Source organism: Clytia hemisphaerica, unplaced genomic scaffold (genome assembly GCF_902728285.1).
Source record: "Clytia hemisphaerica strain Z4C2 unplaced genomic scaffold, Clytia hemisphaerica genome assembly, whole genome shotgun sequence".
Lineage (NCBI taxonomy): Eukaryota > Metazoa > Cnidaria > Hydrozoa > Leptothecata > Clytiidae > Clytia > Clytia hemisphaerica.
Genome location: NW_027103741.1, coordinates 38,086 through 54,003, shown reverse-complemented (window position 1 = coordinate 54,003; position 15,918 = coordinate 38,086). Strand labels below are relative to the sequence as shown.

Genomic DNA, 15,918 nt, shown 5'->3' with positions numbered 1-15,918 from the left:
TAAAATGCACTTTAAGGGTCGGAAAAACTAGAGATGCACTGTAAGGGTAGAAATTTCAGAAAATTCTTGAAAAATCTAGATATTTTGACCAAAAATGCTAGAATTTTGACCATTTTTTGCACGAAAGGGATCGAAAATTTGGGGGAAAATGCACTCTAAGGGTATGATTTTCACTGATTTTTGCTGCACTGTAAGGGTGCAATTTTAAAAGCCAATTTTTGGCCCGCACATACCGTCAGTCTGCAAACCCAGTGCCCCCCCCCGGGGGTGTAAAATGCAAAACAGATTGCTTCCTTTTTTGGGAAGAGCTCAAGCGTAATGCATAAGGTAAATAGAAATGTAAAAAACAAAAACGACTAGAAAATATAATCCATGATATTATTTAATGATAATAATTACTATATAGTATATCTTAGGTGTAATTGTAAGAAAGTAATGTTGATGTTGGAGACGAAAAGAAGAAAAAGGAATTCATTCATTCATTCATTCACTCATCCATCCATTCATTCTGTACCAGGCTTCTGAAAGGTTTCTAACCCACTCATTCCAGTCCTTTTGGGGATGTCTCCTTTACGCCATAATGTGATTTCCTGGGTGAGTGAGGAAAGAAGAAAATTAAAAGTAGGCTATCAATGGACTTTGAAGAATATTAGTATTGGTTAAATCTATTTCCCTTTTTCTTGCTAAAGATAATTTTTATGGTGTGTAAAGGAGGCGCGTCTCAAGCTAACAAAGCAGAATAAACAAAAGAATTTCTCAACATTTTTGCAGGGCAAAAAGAATGTTTCCTAAAAAATACTGCGTAAGCAAACCATATGAAATACGTTAAATTATTTCCTTTAACTACCAATGATGCCAGCTAACGAAAGAAACGACTGTATTCGAAGGAAAAAAAGTTCAAAAAAAGACCATAAAAAGCCTAATGATTTGTTCAAGAACGGATAGAACACTTAAGGGAGTGGTGCAAGAGAGGGAGAGGGGATGGGGAGAACGCATGCGCAGTTACCTGTTGTTTGAAGGATGGACAGAAAACTTAAGGAAGTGGTGCAAGAGAGGGAGGGGGATGGGGAGAACGCATGCGTAGTTACCTGTTGTTTGAAGGATGGACAGAAAACTTAAGGAAGTGGTGCAAGAGAGGGAGAGGGGATGGGGGAGAGAAAACGCATGCGTAGTTACCTGTTGTTTGAAGGATGGACAGAAAACTTAAGGAAGTGGTGCAAGAGAGGGAGAGGGGATGGGGAGAACGCATGCGTAGTTACCTGTTGTTTGAAGGATGGACAGAAAACTTAAGGAAGTGGTGCAAGAGAGGGAGGGGGGATGAGGAAGAACGCATGCGTAGTTACCTGTTGTTTGAAGGATGGATAGAAAACTTAAGGAAGTGGTGCAAGAGAGGGAGAGGGGATGGGGAGAACGCACGCGTAGTTACCTGTTGTTTGAAGGATGGACAGAAAACTTAAGGAAGTGAAGTGGTGCAAGAGAGGGAGAGGGGATGGGGAGAACGCATGCGTGGTTACCTGTTGTTTGAAGGATGGACAGAAAACTTAAGGAAGTGGTGCAAGAGAGGGAGAGGGGATGGGGAGAACGCACGCGTAGTTACCTGTTGTTTGAAGGATGGACAGAAAACTTAAGGAAGTGGTGCAAGAGAGAGAGAGGGGATGGGGGGGGACGCATGCGTAGTTACCTGTTGTTTGAAGGATGGACAGAAAGCTTAAGGAAGTGGTGCAAGAGAGAGAGAGGGGATGGGGGGGGGACGCATGCGTAGTTACCTGTTGTTTGAAGGATGGACAGAAAACTTAGGAGAGTGGTGCAAGAATAAGAGGGGAATGAGGAAGAACGCATGCGTAGTTACCTGTTGTTTGAAGGATGGATAGAAAACTTAAGGGAGTGGTGCAAGAGAGGGAGAGGGGATGGGGAGAACGCATGCGTAGTTACCTGTTGTTTGAAGGATGGACAGAAAACTTAAGGAAGTGGTGCAAGAGAGAGAGAGGGGATGGGGGGGGACGCATGCGTAGTTACCTGTTGTTTGAAGGATGGACAGAAAACTTAAGGGAGTGGTGCAAGAGAGAGAGAGGGAATGAGGAAGAACGCATGCGTAGTTACCTGTTGTTTGAAGGATGGACAGAAAGCTTAAGGAAGTGGTGCAAGAGAGAGAGAGGGGATGGGGGGGGACGCATGCGTAGTTACCTGTTGTTTGAAGGATGGACAGAAAACTTAAGGAAGTGGTGCAAGAGAGGGAGGGGGATGGGGAGAACGCATGCGTAGTTACCTGTTGTTTGAAGGATGGACAGAACACTTAAGGGAGTGGTGCAAGAGAGGGAGGGGGAATGGGGAAGAACGCATGCGTAGTTACCTGTTGTTTGAAGGATGGACAGAAAACTTAAGGGAGTGGTGCAAGAGAGGTAGAGGGGGAATGGGGAAGAACGCATGCGTAGTTACCTGTTGTTTGAAATATCTTCTTTCTTCTTCATCCACTAAGACGAGGTTGAGGAAATATCTGACAGAGAATTTCTTGTTGATATCACGCATGGTGGGCGTTAGTTCGTAACCCGATAAAAACAGTCGGATTGGAATGGATTCACCTGTGCAGAGAAGAAAAAAGAATTAGATAAGACCATAAGTCATATCAACCTCTCCCTGCTCCATGTTTTTACACCCTTTCAAATTTGATGTAAGATTCCTGGAAAAAAACATCATGACAAGAACACACGAGTGGATAAACAGATCCATCAGACCCTAACACTGCAAGGGCCGGTTCACATCTATCAGAAGTTCTCACTAGATCTTATTGAAGTTAAACCAAGTCCACCACCCAATTCAACTTTTGGTGCCATAGTTTGAAAGTGAAATTTCGACTTTTGTCCTATGTGATAATTCTATTTATATAATGTCTCTTTCTAGACGGTCCCCGTCATCGCAAACGCCGGTTAATGTTTTTGCTTGCGCATCGAAAGTCCTTAGAATACTAAAGGTTAGATCAAAGCAAAAAGAGAACCCATTCAAAATTGGCATATTTTGGAAACATTATCTTCAAGGCAACATTATCATCTCAAAATCATAGAGGGTGACAATCGTCGGAAACACCCCAGTGAATTCTGGGTTATTGGCAAGATAAGTACAGGCGACCAAGCTGGCAGACAAACTTGTCTCAACGTCCATACTTGTACGTTAGATGAACGAAATATTCTATTTAAGAAAGACGAAGATCTCATACCTCTAACGGGAGCTCCGTCCATGATTTCGTATTTTGCGATCGTTTCGTTGTCTGGTGAACTGTTTGGACCTAGAAACAATCAAGAAAGAAATTGAGATAAGTGGTTACTCTTTGATTATGGGTAGAGATGTCAGGGACCCAGTGTGAGGGGTAGTGTGAAGGGAAGGCATCATTCTCCTATAAAATACAACTCAACAACTGTGAAATTAAGAAACATTCAGTGTCTAAGCCTTTATTAGTCAGACGAATCAATTTAGTGCTGGTTTAGAATGAAATGTTACCTGTTCCAGCAGTCTCTCGTTTGATGATGGCAAGTTCCATATGTCTGATTTTGATTCTGACCAATAAAAAGTAAATTTTACCAACAATCACATCTTTCAAGTGATATCTATAATGGGAAGCGAAAGAACTTTGTTGCAAACTGAGGCTGCGTACTCGTATGGTTGTAGGTTGTCGAATGATTCATATTTCCATCTTTTTCCGTCAAATCGTGTATATAAAGAATGTCAAGGGATTCAGAACTTCGCTCAGCACTATGAGCGATTGGTACAGAAGAAAATGATATCTTTTTACTGGTTGATAGCACAATAGTCAACCCCCCCTGAACTTTTGCAAATTTCCCAACCCCTGAATTTATTGTCCAAATTTCTTTTGTACTCCCTTGGATTTCGTCTATATTTCAGAGACTTCCCTTGTATTTCGTCTAGATTTCAGAGACCTCCCTTGGATTTCGACCAGATTTCAGAGACCTCCCTTGGATTTCGTCTAGATTTCAGAGACTTCTCTTGGATTTCGTCTAGATTTCAGAGACTTCCCTTGGATTTCGTCTAGATTTCAGAGACTTCCCTTGGATTTCGTCTAGATTTCAGAGACTTCCCTTGGATTTCGTCTGATTTCAGAGACCTCCCTTGGATTTCGACCAGATTTCAGAGATTTCCCTTGGATTTCGTCTGATTTCAGAGACTTCTCTTGGATTTCGTCTAGATCTCAGAGACTTCCCTTGGATTTTGTCTAGATTTCAGAGACCTCACTTGGATTCCGTCTAGATTTCAGAGACCTCCCTTGGAGACCTCTCTTGGATTTTATCTTGCAAATTCAGACCCACTAGATTTTCTAGGAAAATATGATCTAAATATGAGGGGTAAGTAAAATATTTTTCTGGAATAATGCGTATAAACTTGGTAGAAACTTTTTCAGATGGCTTACTTTGATTTATTATATTCGAATTCTATGTGGAGACAATCTTCTATACCAACTTCCATTTTGATACTGAAAAAAGAAGAAGAAGATAAAGCAGATGATGCTAAGGAAATGACTATTTACTTTAATTCAATGTCCTATATACCCATTCTAAACCAAATTTTTGAATCCGTGATATCAATCGCCAGTTTTTACTCACCTTTTGGCACTACAATTTTGCCTGTGATCTGCTGTGATGTTAAATTTTGCCAGACCTTAGCAGCGGACCTCCCTCGCGAGATTGACATCAAATATATTAAACTTTTAAAAGAAACTCATGTGTGATTCCGTACGAATCCTACCACTAAGTGAAACAACTTTTAGCAGTTAATGTTTTTTCCTTTTTCTTTATAATTCAAAAAGTACATTGTACATACGATTACAAACATAGAAAAAAAATACAGTCAATGCCCCCGCTAGACACTAATGCGATATCGCCAAGGGTACTAGACTACAGTAAATCAAAATTTGAAAAAACAACAACAAGAGAGATCAGCTTTGAAGAGGAATATGAGTTAGAATAAGGCACCACTAAACCTTTCTGATGCAAGAATAAATTCAATGGTAAAATTAAGTATTGCATTATCAATGTCGAAAGCTAAGCAAGAATCGCCATACAACAAAAGATTGAAAAGGTTAGGAGGGCTTAGTGGATAAATATGTAAGTCTAAAGTCTGAAGTCTGTTGAATAAAAGATTTCTTGCATAAGAGTATATAGAGCAGTGCAAGAAAAAATGCTGAGAGTTTTCAATGGAATTTAACCTGCAAGCACAAAAAGGATCTAAGGTGTCACGGAAACCATGCCTAAATTTATGTTCATTGAGGTGACTGAAACCTAAACGGAGACGGTTGATAAAGACCACTTCCTGATTGTCACGAGCTCCGAAAACAGGAGAAGGTTTGGGCCTTAGAAAGTAGAAGATTGCTTTTTGAAGGTTGATACTGAAGGAAGTTCTCTTATACGATCATCTAGATTATTCCGGAAACGCTCAGTTCGAATATTAATTAGAGGATAAATGCATTTAAACAGCAGTTAAATGCTAGCTTGAATCATGAACTCTGAAGAAAAAATCCCCAATTTGCCAGAATTTTCAACAACCATTTTTAAGCAGCTAGCCGCTCTCCCTTTATCATGAGTTAAAGCAGACAAAATTTGAAAGTAGGTAATAGAACCTGGCTTTATACAGGGGGGGGGGGTACAAAGGCAGGGTACTGACCCATACCATAGCCGGGTGGTGGTGTCTATTTTTGCATTTCAAAAAAATTAGTACCCGGTACTACTTTAGGGGTGGGGGTGTGTATTTTTTACTCTTCTAGCATGTACAGGGTACTATTTGGGTACTTTTTCACAGAGTTTTCCTCCTTTTTCAATAAAAAAAAGTAGTCTTTTGTAATATTTTGACTTTTTTCAAATATTATTTTTTTGATTTGAAATTTTTTTTAATTGAGAAACTTTTTTTTACTCTTTTGAGAAATTTTTTGATTTTTGTGAAGACAAAACTTCCGAAATGGTCAAGAAGTGTGTTATTAAAATCAAAGGACAAAAGCCTCTGACTTAATCAATGACAGTTTGTTTGAATTATCTGTTCATTTCAGTCATAAAAACTAACATAATACCCTCTCTTTTGATCTAATCTGTAAAATATAAGATTTTAGGGGGTGGTGTCTCTATTTTTTACAGAAAAAATGAAGTAGTACCCGGTACTAAATATGGGTGGGTGGTACTAAAAAGAAATTGAGTGAAAAATCAAGTTAGTACCCTTTGGGTTGGTACCCTGCCTCTGTATCCCCCCTGCTTTATAAAGAATCGGATAGGTACCACTGATCTTTAACTACTTGACTGGATCGGGCCTCCAATATCAAAGGCAGCGTGTCCAGTTTTAAGAGCTAACTAGTCCACCATCTTGTATTCTGTTTTGGTTGTCAACAGCGGGATTCGAATGTTTTGAAATTCGAACGTTCAAAAATCTAGTGTAAAACAGAAAACAGCATGGCGGACTAGTCGACTTCAAAACTGGATATCCTTCCCCGGGAAATCTGTAGGCAGTTAGCATATCTAGTGTAAAGGAATGTGATATCTGTGATAGGTACCTATTATTCATTTCAGGGTATGAGGATAGTGTGTGTACTGCAATATCGACTTCTTTCGTGATGTCTGACAGTCTCCGTACAATAGTCACTCTCAAGAAGTACCTATGAAAGAAATGAATAGTCTGTGTTAATACGTAGATTTCAAAAGATGATCTAATAGACCATGCCATTTCTTTGAAGAGATTACGTCATACTACTTTGCTTAAAGTAAGCAAGGAAGTATACTCATCTGGTGGCAGTCGGCAGAGCCGGAAGTGAGGGCGTCTAATCCCTTTCTATTTGCTCCTGGGAAATTTGATGCTGAGGTTCTCAGTTACTTAACCTAATCTATGCTACTCAATCGCTGAGTTGGCGGTAACCGAGGATCGAATCCATAACCCTTTGTTTGCAAGGCGAATGCTCTACTTACTGAGCTTCCCGGCCGAAGCTTTTAGCTGAAACCAAAGAGTCTCAAAGTGAGATACGAAATCATGGAGAATCAAGTCTTAGTTATGGTGCAAGCTATATTCTGCTCTAATTTATGGGTTTAAAGTTTCTTAACCTTACAGCATCATTTTCAGTGCAGTCCAGTGTGTGATTAACATGACTTTAAACCAATACAGGCTGAATGATTTTTTTTAATTCTTCATACAAAAAAAGCAGAACAAAAAATTTAGTTTAAGATACTGGGAAAATGTTTCACTTCAGCAGAATATTTTATTTAAATCTGGAGCAAAATTATATCAGGGCTCCCTGCCGATACTTTGACAAATTAGTTAGTAAAACATGTTGAATCCCAAACATAAAAAACCTACCTTAACCTGACGTCCTTGCCAGTATATGATTCATAAGGTTTTTCGACGTTTACAAATTCAAATTTATAAGACCCGTTGGTGGTCATTTCTCCGGGTTTGACGAGTTCTTTGACCAGTGATGTGAATTCATGGTGGTTCCCTCTGTCGTAAAATAATTCTGAAAAAGAAAATTGAATATTGAGACAGAATGTTTTACGCTGCAGTAGCATTGACCTCTTGTGCACAAGTTCTTACCTTCAATCCCTGACCGAGTCTTAACAAGAACTTGAAAAAGAGTACGTTTCATATCTCTTTGCTTAGTGCTCTTGAGCAATTGATTCAAGAGAAAGTCAAGATATAGTAATTGAAAAAAGAGAGTAAACCTTCGCTTGTTTTCAAGCCAGACAGCTATCAGAAGAGGATAATTTAGTTGCCTTCTAGTAAAGTCGCTCACTTAAAAGCACTTTAAGAGTCTTAAATCAAGTGTCTTTTATAAGAAGAAAGCAATGACTTGGCATAGGGAACTGTCAGAGGAAGTCCTAAGCCCTTTTCTCATGGTTTCAGCCCATTTTCCAGGTGCCCTCATTGAAGCATGGTGCCCCCAACGAGTTAGGTCCCCTTGAGAAATTGCTTTGAGTTAGGTACCCCATTTCCCAATCCTGAGGTTTTAGCTTCTCTATGCTAGCGTGGGAAGCGATGCTTTGTTTATGCTAAAGATAACGGCTGTAAATCAAAACAATCACATTTGAAATATATAGGGAAAGATGACATGATGGGAAACAAAAGAAAGAGAATCAAAATTGATTGGGAAACTGGGTGCTGGGGTAAAAAATTCTAATAATTTGATATATTTTGAAATATTCAACTTGGAAAATATACACAGCCCCCAGAGCCTCAATCAAGACAGCTACCCCCAATGAATAGGTAACCCCAAAGAATCGCAAAATATTAGCCCCCGACCCCTAACCTGGCCTAGATGCCCTTCAGATTTCTGGAGGGGCTGACATTATGTTTCCTCTCAGCATTCTTTTTGACAAAAACACAATGCTAACGAAATTTTCTTGGTAAAAGAAAAGTACCTGGATTGAAATTGAAGTAGACTTGTGAAAAATACACAATACCCAAATTTTCCTTTAAAAAAGCATAGAGAGTTCTGGCAAATGTCGTCAATTAGAAAATATGTAAAGACAAAGAAATCTTCCTTACCGATTTGTCCAATGAATTCGACTTTAATTCCATAATGTTCCAACTTTTTGCCAGGATTCTTCAGTTTGATATTTACCTGAGATAAAATAGGCAGAATGGCATGAGTGTTACTCCTATTTGTCTGTTGCATGAGGTCTTTCATTTGACAAGACGTTAGAAGGATATGGACAACACAAAACAGGCAACTCAAGTGAGCGATTTAAACTGGTTTGCAGTCATTGCTAATACAAATGAAAACATTTTAAGGATACTTTTCTGAAATCTTACTTGCTACCAGGTTAGCTCAGTACGAAAATTTAACTCTGAAAGAATAGCATGCACTCTGATTTGAAGGAATATCAAAATGAAAAAAATGGGTCAATAGTTTATACGGCTTAATTCAGCTATATTAGGATGGGAAATTTATTTGCAGAAAATACAAAAGACTTGGGGGGAGGTTCAGTTGAAATGCAATCTCAGAACCCTAACCCTGACTTGATCTGACCACCTCTCTAAAATTCATGTAGATCATAAGAACTTCTACTCACAGTCCCTGCTACAGTTTCACCATCATAAAAAAGAAAATGTTTTTCCCTTCTATCATCTTCATTCTTTAATTCCACCTGTTTTCTTTTATCTGAATCTGATAGTTCAATGGAGATTTCTGCAGATTGTCCGAAGCCGAAAAAACTCTACAAAAGAAAAACATGCAATCATACATGGGTTGACATGCAAAAGATATATTTCTTACATTGTTAGCAAAGTTTGAATTTGGTCAATTGTCTATTTAAAAAAGTTCTTTGAAAAATAGCAAAAATTTAAACTAGTTTATATTTTCTAACAGACAAAGGAAAATCCTATAAAAAATAAGTTACAGAACAATGCTACCAACAAAGAAGAGTGGGAAAGACTGAAAGGCTTAATTTAGAATTGGTATTAAATGGTTTAAAATTAACATCAACAATTTTTGAGAAATTCTATGGACAATGTCAACTAGAGTCTCTTTTGAGAGAATTACCAACGATATACAGTAGTTAGTTCAAATATCACCAGATATTAACCAATCGAATCAAAATATACTTACCATTTTAACAAAAGCAAAAAAGAACTTCAAGTCACTTGTTTATGTTTCATTTATCATTTAAGTTCTAAAATCAAAATAATTCAATAAATAAGAGCAAGAAAACAAAGACAAAAACAAAGGTTTGATTTTGGCGCGATTTTTTTACTTCAGCCTTTTATTGCGCTCAAAACCTCATCTTTATATTATATATTCATATCTTTATATTAATCCAAAATCTGGATAAAAATCATAAAGAGAACCACCAGCTTAGACAGATCCGAAAAACAACATCATTCATCTACAGAATGATGAGAGTTAACTTAATCATTGGAAGCTTGAAACAAAGTAACAGGGTGAAAATTCCGGATTAGCCCGATTTGTCTTTATAATCCCGATTATTAAAGTAGTACCCTCCCGAGTACCCTACCCTATCGCTACGCCGCCATGTCACATTATATACGTACTATCCTTTATTCATTTACTTAAGAGAACAGAACATAGTTTCTAAAGTCCTCAAGTTAGTTTTTGTTCTTGTAAAAAACGTTAGATTTGACTCAGAACGAAAGAAAACTTTGTGATTTGTTCACACATCTGCCAAATTAATCTCCACCTTTGAGATTTTAATAATAAGATTAACGCAACTTCTTTAGAGAACTCATTACAATGGAGGCTCTCACATAAACAAAAGCATTGACGTCATTTTGAACACAAAATAAGAAGTTGAAACAAATCAAAAGCTATGTAAAGATTCTTTTGAACATTGTGTGCAGAAACTCCATTTATGTTTCTTTGAAAGAATAAAATATTTTTTCTACAAGAAAACTTTATAAAGTCTGTTTTAGTGCTTGAAGTGCTCTTATTTTTCCGATTCTTCAAAAAAGTTGAGTGTGTGAATTCACCACGTTCACATACCCTGCTGTATATACCCTTAGTAACAGGCCTGCAATCAAATCTCAATTGAATATTACCGCAATTTACAGATTCGATTGATATTCGATTGATATTCGATTGCGTTCGATTGCTATTCGATTGCGTTCGTTTGATTGTGCGGTGCTGGCAGTTGCGTCATGGTTCCCGTTCTTTTTTTTCACGAGAAAACATGTGGTTTTGAACCGTGACCTAAGGATTTGGCCCTAAGCGAGTAAGGGCGAGATAGGAAAAGCAGGTGTTATCATGAGGACGGAAGGACAAATTAGGTCACGTGACAAATCATATCCTTTCCATACGATTGAGAAAGTATGGAACACTCTTCTTTGATTTACAATGGAAAATCAGCCTTCTTTAGAGCATACAGGGTTGCCACGGGTAGGAAACTTTCAAAATTCCAGACTTTTGCCCAAAAACCTCAATTTTTTCCAGATATTTTTGCTCAAAATCGCCAAATTTTTCCAGACTTTAGGTAAAAAACACCAATATTTCCAGACTTTTTTATAAGTGACAAAGTATATACAAGTAAAAAAACGTGCAAAAACCAAAATTCTAAGGTTGTCTTTAACAAAGATAATAAAGTTAACAGTGAAAACAGTGAAAACAGTATTATGTTTCTCTATTTCCAGACTTTTTCCAGACAGGTATGCTATTTCCAGACTTTTTCCAGACTTTCCAGACATTTCCAGACATTTGCTAAATTCCAGACATTTTCGGCAGACGTGGCAACCCTGGCATAGAGCAATCAAACGCAGTCAAAAGACAATCAAACGGCAATCGAGCCAAGTCACACGACATTGAATGCAGTGGAACAACAATCGAACCAATTGAATATTACCCAGAATTTTGACGCTCGATTGAGATTCGATTGAGATTCGATTGAGTTCAACAATCGGTTGATTGCATTCGATTTGGTTTGACTGGTTCGATTATTGATTCCGTTTGATTGAGATTGTCTTGAACAGTCAGGAGTTTTAGCCTAATTAGGAAAGTTTTTCAAATTTTCCGTCACTTACCTAATTTAGAAAGACTTTCCAAATTAGGAAAGAAAAAAGGAAAGTAGCACCTTTTTTACCGTTTGGCGAAGGGAAGTTAGGTATTAGTTTACAGTTACAATGAATTCAAAATTCGATGCGGCAAAATTTCATTATTCATCATTCATTATTTTACAAACTCTCCCACGCGCTGCAAGTGTACTATCAGTTACATCAATATGCCAAAAACATTTTGTTCAACCACCTTCGCTTCAAGATAGGCCACCATAGAATGAACTTCCTTTTATAGGATGAACCATATTCATGTGGCTTTCAGCCTTGCACTCCATCGCAGAGGCTAATCAATTTTAATGACTTTTTTGACTAATGACCAAGTTAAAATTTTTTAATTCAAATAATAAAGGTTTAAAATTTTCTCTGGGCTAGTTAGTAAAATATCTCAATTAGGCTCTGTGATGGAGTGCAAGGCTGAAAGCCACATGAATATGGTTCATTCTATGGTGGCCTATCTTGAAGTGAAGGTGGTTGAACAAAATGTTTTTGGCATATTGATGTAACTGCCTTTACTATTAAGTTACAGTATACCCCTTTGATATATATTAACCGAGGATAAAAACGCTTCTTTTCGAGGCGCACGCTTGTATCCTTTGTTTCACTTTGGGTGCGCTTCATTTCGAGGCGCGCTCGCTCATACCCTTTGTTTTAAAATAGAAATAATTAAAATTTTTAAAATAATGAAAATTTTTAAGCGGTAGCTCAAACACACACGGGCGGGTAACGGTAAACTAATACCTGACTTCCCTTCGCCTTTTCTCCAGTCAAACAAATATTTGCACGTTCCCAACAACGATAACATCACTAGTGATGATCTACTGAACTGAAATTGAGAGAAATAAGTCAGGAAGTTATTGCGCGACCGAGAGATACCCTTTCAAAGAACTTTATTTTTCCCGCGTTGAGACGCGGGAGAAACGCGTGGGAAGTGTATCAAAACCCTTTCTACACTATTGATGAATTGAATTTGATATATAAACAAGCCCTTAAAATTCTGCGTGCTAAAAATACTTTCCTTTTTAGGAAAGTTTTGATTAGTGGCGTTCTATCTATAGAGCACAGCGCCCACAATTTTTCTTTCCAAATTACCGTAAGTTGGTCTAATATCGACATCCCTCATCTAATTCCGAAACCCTTCTTTACAGACAGGGAACAGGAATAATATGAAAGCTTGAATCACTGATTGAAAAAGGATCATTCCTCTCTGACCACTAAGCAAAGAAAAACAGTTTTAACCTTTTTCTATTAATTTTTATTAATTATTCAATCAAGCTGATAAAAAGGGTGTCGAAATTAGAGGAGGGGTGTCGACATTAGACCAAGTTACGGTAGGAAAGTGATGAAAAATTTGAAAACTTTTCTAATTAGGCAACATAGCATCAGCCCCCCCCCCCTTATTTTTTGGGGGGGGGGGCTAAGAAATATTTTGGCCTTTAAAGAGCCTGGGGGCTAAAATTACCAAAATATTTGGGGGGACCTAGATTGTTAGGGGGGGCCTAGATGATCTGACTGAGACTCTGGGGACTGTTCAGCTAATTTCAAAAGATCTCTTATCTTACTATTAAATCAAATATAAAAAGCAAAAGATTTGTAAACATAAATATTAATACAAGTAAAATTGAGCTTTCATTTATCAGTACTGTACTTGCATATATTTTTTATTGACTTCTCTACAGGGGCGGGAGAACAATGTTTTTGTTTTTTTCCCCAAGTGTTTAAGGGGACCTAGCACAAGGCAATTTTTGGGGGGAGCTAAATTATTGGGGGGACCTTACTTTGTTGGGGGGACCTAGAAACCTGGCTGAAGCTATGGGCAAAAACTCCTGATCTGACTGTGGAAATCAACTGAACCAAAATTTGTCAGACTCAGAGGGTTTGTTGCCATTTTTGTTGTACACTTTCAGTTAGGGGTCAGTCACAAATTGATTTTAGGTTAGAAGAACGTCAATTGACGTTTTAATTGCTGACCCACCCACCCAACCTTGAAAACGTCAAACGCCTAAAATCCACGAAAATCGATTAAAACTGCCTTCATCGCTGTTTTGTCAGCCATCTTGATTTTCACTACGGCTTGCATAGTTTATATTTGAAAAAAAAAAGAAACGCAGATAAATTTCTAAACTTGTTCACAAAATTCCTGTAATTAATTATCTCCGTAGTATGTAGCGACAGAAAGAACGGCCATCTGCAAAAATTCAAGGGCCGTTCGGGCCGTTAAACAAAGAAAAGACATAAACATGGGGCCGTTTGTTTTGGTTTTCAAAACAAACGAAGCGATCAAACAGAAACATGGCGAGAAGTAATATTTGGCATGGAATGAAAAATCGATGTTTCTGAAAAACGTCAACAACCTTTAACCCACCCACCCATATACGTCAATTGACGTTCTTCTAACCTAGAATCGATTTGTGACTGACCCCTTAGGGAAACCATCCAGAATTCTGCCATCCTATAAGCCAGCAAAAACTAAATGCCACTTGTAAACTTAAGTTCCTTACTATTTTCCATCAAAAACAACCAAAAACATTGCTACTTCCCAAAGCTGGAGACCAAAACAAATTATCTTCAAAGATTATGGCGCCCTTTTGGATCTATTGTTATGGCCATCTAAAATGGTGGAAAGAGTTGCGGAAAGACAGGAGCGCCCGCTAGCTTCGAGGGTGGTAACGCCAAAACGCCCAATATCATCTTCCAACAAAAGGTGAGTTAGTTACCGCGCGAGTTACGTCATACACTCCACCGCAGCGCACAACGAATGGTGTTTTAGTGAATATCAATAATTATAAGAATATCTTATGTGCTTAAATTCAATAAACTTTGAGTTCTTCATTGAAGATTAAGAAGATAAGAAGATAAAAAATGCGCTGGATAATTTTCATTGTAACAGTTTGGTCAATCATTGCTGAAAGTCTGAAAAAGTTTTTCCGACGCAAAAAAAAATTTCAGCCAATTAAAAGCACAGTGTGCTTATATTTACTATGTTTGCTACAGCGTCTAGGCTAAAAAAAGTGTGAAAAGACACGAACGTCATTATTTAATGAGTGTTGTTATGATTTTTTAGATCGCGGTCGCGTACAGGAACTCGCCAAATGTTCCTAACTGACTTTGAAATAAAACAAAATTGAAAGGTTTTGGAGGATTCCAGGTTTTAAATGAAAGTGTTAAAAACCATTAATTTAAGTACTTTGATACTTACCCTGACTGAAAAATGCCTGGGAAAGGAAGACACTTGTGACTTGCTAAAACACAACACAACACACATGGACAACACACACCACCACACACCGCACCTCACCACGGGTCAATAGCCCTAACGAAAGCTTTTGAAATAACAGACTTGAGAAATAATCAATGCAGAGCTACAACACAAAATAATAGCCCAGGAAACAACCCTGAATAATGGAAATTACCATTTCAAACCATCAAAACACAGCTTTGACTCTTTCTTTTTTGATTTCGACTTCGATTTTGGGGGGAGAGGATAATTACAAGGTCTCAAAAGAAGGTTGTCTATTGCTCATTCCGACATCGACTTATTACCTGACTGAAATTCGAGCCGTTACTAGCAACCCTGCGGGGCCCAAGGCGCCGAGTATGCACCCGGCACAGTGACAAGCCGTTACTAGCAACCCTGACCCTACCTAACTGTTAGTTAATCAATTCCAAACAACAAAACCCCTGGAAAATTTAAAATGTCGGAATGAGCAGTAGACAACCTTCTTTTGAGACCTTGTAATTATCCTTTTCCGATTTTGGGTCATGAATTTCGCAGCTAAAATTTTACGGTAGACGATGGTTTTGCCAAGCGAGCGCCGATTAGTTCTCGGGCGGAAGATATCACGTGATTATGGGGCGCAGCATACATGATAATCTAGATTTCGAGTAGAGCAGAGTAGAGCAGAGCAGAGCTTCCTCCTCTGGCGGCTTGCATGGTGGTGTGATCGGGAATTATTTCTTGCTTTACGCCGTTATTTTGAAAGAAAACTTGACGTGATGACCTGATCATGGATCTGCGACGATGGGAACCGGCGATATAGGATGATACATTACATCATATATCGCCGTTTTCATGGGAAAAAAGCGTGATGAGCAAATGATCGTTATAAGAGCATAAGCCATAGAGCATGCGGGATAGCGTGTACGGCTACCTTTACCCCGTTTAAACTGGTAAACACGATGAGGATGTTCGTATGGTTTTGCTGCTTGAGATGAAAATTTGGTTAAATTATTGGTTAAAGATTGGCAATATTTCCGACGACAAATGAGAAAATCCTCCTAGAAAAATTGCTCTAAACGTTTATTTTACACGAATTATCTTTTTGCTAAGACAGAATTCAAATCATGAAGTGACGTTTAAATATGCATCAAGTCCTTGTTCTT

At 38.1% G+C, this 15,918-nt stretch overlaps 1 protein-coding gene across 1 annotated transcript; it reads right to left on the bottom strand.

Moving 5' to 3' along the window:
• Positions 1-357: 357 nt before the first annotated feature.
• Positions 358-9,653, bottom strand: LOC136805206 (vacuolar protein sorting-associated protein 26B-like). The gene is made up of 10 exons (XM_067061770.1): positions 9,584-9,653; positions 9,048-9,191; positions 8,521-8,596; positions 7,336-7,492; positions 6,542-6,643; positions 4,418-4,480; positions 3,493-3,599; positions 3,212-3,280; positions 2,437-2,579; positions 358-590 (listed from the first exon to the last, which is right to left on the bottom strand). Exons 1-10 carry the CDS (start codon positions 9,584-9,586, stop codon positions 504-506), a joined length of 951 nt encoding a protein of 316 aa, XP_066917871.1. The 5' UTR covers positions 9,587-9,653; the 3' UTR covers positions 358-503.
• Between the last annotated feature and the right edge of the window lie 6,265 nt (positions 9,654-15,918).